This window comes from Hyla sarda, unplaced genomic scaffold (assembly GCF_029499605.1).
Source record: "Hyla sarda isolate aHylSar1 unplaced genomic scaffold, aHylSar1.hap1 scaffold_2876, whole genome shotgun sequence".
NCBI classification, from domain to species: Eukaryota; Metazoa; Chordata; class Amphibia; order Anura; family Hylidae; genus Hyla; species Hyla sarda.
The window spans coordinates 350-6780 of NW_026609582.1; the positions used below are offsets into that span (position 1 = coordinate 350).

General features: G+C 50.4%; 1 protein-coding gene across 1 annotated transcript; it reads right to left on the reverse strand.

Moving 5' to 3' along the window:
* Nucleotides 1-1351: 1351 nt before the first annotated feature.
* Nucleotides 1352-6094, reverse strand: TBXAS1 (thromboxane A synthase 1; the record flags this gene model as incomplete). Its single annotated transcript, XM_056553362.1, is given in 11 exon segments — nucleotides 1352-1514; nucleotides 1590-1727; nucleotides 2441-2529; nucleotides 2622-2918; nucleotides 3002-3132; nucleotides 4987-5138; nucleotides 5216-5304; nucleotides 5376-5492; nucleotides 5669-5765; nucleotides 5877-5929; nucleotides 6004-6094. Coding segments are annotated over 11 exon segments (1386 nt in total), but the record flags the coding sequence as incomplete, so codon positions are not given.
* Nucleotides 6095-6431: the final 337 nt, after the last annotated feature.

A 6431-nucleotide genomic window follows, 5' to 3' on the forward strand; every position in this document is an offset into this window, starting at 1 on the left:
TAGATGTCACCATTACCTATACAATTCTGTGTAATGCCCCTCATGTCCACTAGATGTCACCATTACCTATACAATTCTGTGTAATGCCCCTCATGTCCTCTAGATGTCACCATTACCTATACAATTCTGTGTAATACCCATCATGTCCACTAGATGTCACCATTACCTATACAATTCTGTGTAATGCCCATCATGTCCACTAGATGTCACCATTACCTATACAATTCTGTGTAATGCCCCTCATGTACACTAGATGTCACAATTACCTATATAATTCTGTGTAATACCCCTCATGTCCTCTAGATGTCACCATCACCTATACAATTCTGTGTAATGCCCCGTGTCCACTAGATGTCACCATTACCTATACAATTCTGTGTAATACCCCTCATGTCCTCTAGATGTCACCATCACCTATACAATTCTGTGTAATGCCCCTCATGTCCACTAGATGTCACCATTACCTATACAATTCTGTGTAATGCCCCTCATGTCCACCAGATGTCACCATTACCTATACAATTCTGTGTAATACCCATCATGTCCTCTAGATGTCACAATTACCTATACAATTCTGTGTAATACCCATCATGTCCTCTAGATGTCACCATTACCTATACAATTCAATGTAATACCCATCATGTCCACTAGATGTCACCATTACCTATACAATTCTGTGTAATACCCATAATGTCCACTAGATGTCACCATTACCTATACAATTCTGTGTAATGCCCATCATGTCCACTAGATGTCACCATTACCTATACAATTCTGTGTAATGCCCATCATGTCCACTAGATGTCACCATTACCTATATAATTCTGTGTAATACCCATAATGTCCTCTAGATGTCACCATTACCTATACAATTCTGTGTAATGCCCCTCATGTCCTCTAGATATCACCATTACCTTTATAATTCTGTGTAATACCCATAATGTCCTCTAGATGTCACCATTACCTATACAATTCTGTGTAATACCCATCATGTCCTCTAGATGTCACCATTACCTATATAATTCTGTGTAATACCCATAATGTCCTCTAGATGTCACCATTACCTATATAATTCTGTGTAATACCCATCATGTCCTCTAGATGTCACCATTACCTATATAATTCTGTGTAATACCCATCATGTCCTCTAGATGTCACCATTACCTATATAATTCTGTGTAATACCCATAATGTCCTCTAGATGTCACCATTACCTATACAATTCTGTGTAATACCCATCATGTCCTCTAGATGTCACCATTACCTATACAATTCTGTGTAATGCCCCTCATGTCCACTAGATGTCACCATTACCTATACATTTGGGGTCTCCGCAGTTCTTCCCTCTCACCTGAGTGCGGGGACAAGTCTCGAATCTGAATTTGCGCAGGATCCGGTACAAGGTGATTTTGGCCTCCAAGATGGCGAGCCTCATCCCGATGCAGCTGCGGGGCCCGGCCCCAAAGGGCAGGTACAAGAAGGGGTGACGCTTCTGCTTCTCCTCCGCCGTGAACCTGCAGAGATCCTGATTATTGGCGCCATGTGGTGTCACAGAGATAAAACCGCACATGGATCACTCAGTGCTTTACCTCTCAGGTCTGAAGGCCTCAGGCTCCGCCCAGTAATGGGGGTCATTCTGCATACACCCAATGGGAATCTCCAGAACAGTCCCGGCCGGTATCTTACGCCCCATCACGGTGCAGTCACGGGCGGCTTCACGGGCGAATCTAGAGACAACAAGAGCCGCGGATTATATGTGTCCACAACTCTGGAGGATAAGACAGGATGTAACAGCAGAATAGTGAGTGCAGCTCTGGAGGATAAGACATGATGTAACAGCAGAATAGTGAGTGCAGCTCTGGAGGATAAGACATGATATAACAGGAGAATAGTGAGTGCAGCTCTGGAGGATAAGACATGATGGAACAGCAGAATAGTGAGTGCAGCTCTGGAGGATAAGACAGGATGTAACAGCAGAATAGTGAGTGCAGCTCTGGAGGATAAGACATGATGTAACAGCAGAATAGTGAGTGCAGCTCTGGAGGATAAGACATGATGTAACAGCAGAATAGTGAGTGCAGCTCTGGAGGATAAGACATGATGTCACAGCAGAATAGTGAGTGCAGCTCCGGAGGATAAGACATGATATAACAGGAGAATAGTGAGTGCAGCTCTGGAGGATAAGACATGATGTAACAGCAGAATAGTGAGTGCAGCTCTGGAGGATAAGACATGATGTCACAGCAGAATAATGAGTGCAGCTCTGGAGGATAAGACATGATGTAACAGCAGAATAGTGAGTGCAGCTCCGGAGGATAAAACATGATGTAACAGCAGAATAGTGAGTGCAGCTCTGGAGGATAAGACATGATGTAACAGCAGAATAGTGAGTGCAGCCCTGGACAATAAAATACAATAACTGACAGGATGGCGCCCCCACCTGAACGCGGGCGGGTACATGCGCAGGGACTCGGAGATCACCATGTCCATGTAGGGCAGATTGTGCACAGTGTTATAGTCCGCACCGTCCTGTGAAGACAGAGAGATTCGCCCACCATTACATTTGCTTATCTGACAAGCCCCACCCACCTCAGACTCCGCCCCTCCTCCTTTTCACTTACGTGGTTTTCGGCGAACTCATCCACTTCGCGCAGCAGCGCCTCCTGGCACGCGGGGTGGGTGGCCAGTAGGTAGGTGGTGAAGGTCAGGAGGCTGCAGGTGGTCTCGTAGCCGGCAATGAGGAAGATGACGGCCTGGCCCACCATCTCCTCCTCGGACAGAGTCTTGGTGGTCTTCTTAGGCTCCGCCCCCGCGGGCGCAGTCAGATCCGCCTGGTTCACAATGTCAAAGTGATCTACGGAGACGTTGGCGTCAGACATCCTGGCATCCAGCATCAGCTGCAGAACATCGCGCCGGCGCTGCGTCAGAAAGGCAACAAATCAATATTAACCCCCAGAAGAGCAGTGAGGGCAGAGGAGGCGCTGGGGGAGGGGCTCGGTACCTCATTGGCCGGCTGCCCGTCACGGAGAGCGATCATTTCCCTGATGGCCGCGCAGAAGAAGCTGTTTATCCGGTCGCGATTCTTATTGGGAAGACGGCGAACGAGAGGAATCATGATGGACGGGAAAGACACTGGAAAAGAAGGGGGAGGAGTTACATAGTGGAGGCCATACTGGGGGAGAGACAACCATCGTGGGGGGGGGGGGCCATACTGGGGGAGAGACAACCATCGTGGGGGGGGGGGGCCATACTGGGGGAGACAACCATCGTGGGGGGGGCCATACTGGGGGAGAGACAACCATCGTGTGGGGGCCATACTGGGAGAGACAACCATCGTGGGGGGCCATACTGGGTGAGACAACCATCGTGGGGGGCCATACTGGGAGAGACAACCATCGTGTGGGGGCCATACTGGGAGAGACAACCATCGTGGGGGGCCATACTGGGGGAGACAGCCATCCTGTGGGGGCCATACTGGGGGAGAGACAACCATCGTGAGGGGGCCATACTGGGGGAGACCATCATCGTGTGGGGGCCATACTGGGGGAGACCACCATCGTGAGGGGGCCATACTGGGGGAGACCATCATCGTGTGGGGGCCATACTGGGGGAGACAACCATCGTGGGGGCCATACTGGGGGAGACAACCATCGTGTGGGGGCCATACTGGGGGAGACAACCATCGTGTGGGGGCCATACTGGGGGAGACAACCATCGTGTGGGGGCCATACTGGGGGAGACAACCATCGTGTGGGGGGGCCATACTGGGGGAGACAACCATCGTGTGGGGGGGCCATACTGGGGGAGACAACCATCGTGTGGGGGCCATACTGGGGGGGAGACAACCATCGTGTGGGGGCCATACTGGGGGAGAGACAACCATCGTGTGGGGGCCATACTGGGGGAGAGACAACCATCGTGTGGGGGCCATACTGGGGGAGAGACAACCATCGTGTGGGGGCCATACTGGGGGAGAGACAACCATCGTGTGGGGGCCATACTGGGGGAGAGACAACCATCGTGTGGGGGCCATACTGGGGGAGAGACAACCATTCGTGTGGGGGCCATACTGGGGGAGACAACCATCGTGTGGGGGCCATACTGGGGGAGACAACCATCGTGTGGGGGCCATAGTGGGGGAGACAACCATCGTGTGGGGGCCATACTGGGGGAGAGGCAACCATCGTGGGGGCCATACTGGGGGAGATATTGGCTGTTATAAAACTGTCCTGAGGGGCGGATCTGCCAAAGTGAGGAACATCACCCAACCACAGAACAACTGTATATGCAGCAGTGACATCTAGTGGACATGATGGGCATTACACAGAATTGTATAGGTAATGGTGACATCTAGTGTACATGAGGGGCATTACACAGAATTGTATAGGTAATGGTGACATCTAGTGGACATGATGGGTATTACACAGAATTGTATAGGTAATGGTGACATCTAGTGTACATGAGGGGCATTACACAGAATTGTATAGGTAATGGTGACATCTAGTGTACATGAGGGGCATTACACAGAATTGTATAGGTAATGGTGACATCTAGAGGACATGAGGGACATTACACAGAATTGTATAGGTAATGGTGACATCTAGTGGACATGATGGGTATTACACAGAATTGTATAGGTAATGGTGACATCTAGTGTACATGAGGGACATTACACAGAATTGTATAGGTAATGATGACATCTAGAGGACATGATGGGTATTACACAGAATTGAATAGGTAATGGTGACATCTAGTGGACACGAGGGGCATTACACAGAATTGTATAGGTAATGGTGACATCTAGAGGACACGAGGGGCATTACACAGAATTATATAGGTAATGGTGACATCTAGTGGACACGGGGCATTACACAGAATTGTATAGCTACCTCCATTCTGATAGGATTACAGGGAGCCCACTCGTATACCCCGCACACTACCCCCCCCCCCCCCATATAACCCCTGCACACTACCCTCCCCCCTCACATGTCAGCAGCACCGCAGGCTTGAAGGGAGTGAACAGTTCCAGGAACTTCTTGCAGTTCTGCACCAGCGGGTGATCCGGATCATTCTGGGAATCCACTTTGGTGCCGAACGCCACGCTGGCCACGATGTCCATGGTGTAAGAGGCGTACGATCTGCGGAGGCGGGAAACATGAGCGAGCGTTACACAGAGCGGCCCCAGCAGCAGCTTCTCTCTGTTATCAGCCATTACCTCTGGACGTTACAGGGTTCCCCGGAGTCTGCGATCTCCTGCAGGTTGTTGAGCAGCACATCGCATCCCTGGTTTATGAGGGGGCACATCTAGGAGACAGGAGAGGGGCAGGTAAATCGGGGGCTGACACCAGCCGACACCAGCACCAGGGGGCACTCACCTCTCTCATCCGCGCTGCGCTGAAGGACGGGGTGAGGACGCTGCGCACGCGCTTCCACTGCTCATCGCGCAGGCACAGGAGGCTGTCACTCATCGGTTTAGTCACCAGGTTCAGCTTCTGCCGGGACAGAGACAGAGTTAATAATAAGGGATGAGCGGCGCCTCCCTGACCACTAGGGGGCGATAGGTATAAGTACTGTCTAGACTGGATACAACTGCAGCAAACCCTCAGCTGTGAGAGAACGCCTGGGGACTCCCATTCACTGACAGCAAGCGTCTCCCGGCAGGACTCACCATCCTGTTGGTGAAGTTGCTGAAGTCTTTCTGAAGAATCTGCTTCACGGCCTCGGGGTCGGCGAGGAGAACAATCGGGCGTCGCCCCAGGTAATACCTGACGGAGAGTCACATGACATGTAACAAACTGCATCATGGGAGACCGAGTGTGAACACTACATATAAGACAAGGAAGGAGACTATGAGCGCAGGTCCGGAGGGCACTCACCCCGTGATCGGCCCGAACCTCTTCAGGATATTGTTTGTTCCTTCCCAGAATCCCTTGAAAATTAAAGTAAACATTTACAGTCACCAAGAAAAGGAGCAAAGAGGAACAACAAGTCCCAGCATCTCACCTTCTGGAAGAGCAGGACGTTCCCGATGAACGGAGCCGGCGGAGGATGTCTGATCCCCATCCGCTGCAACTGGGAGAAGGCGGAGACCGAATACCTGCAAGGGGAGGGGCCATTACACATCCAGTCTGGGAAGCCACTCCCCCTGTATGACATCACTCATATATAATAGTAATATAATGATGTGATCACAGCCCCGCCCCCTGTATGACATCACTGATATAATATAATGGTAATATAATGACATGTGATTACAGCCCCGCCCCCTGTATGACATCACTGATATAATAGTTATATAATGATATGTTATCACAGCCCCGCCCCCTGTATGACATCACTGATATAATATAATAGTAATATAATGACATGTGATCACAGCCCCGCCCCCTGTATGACATCACTGATATAATATAATATAATGACATGTGATC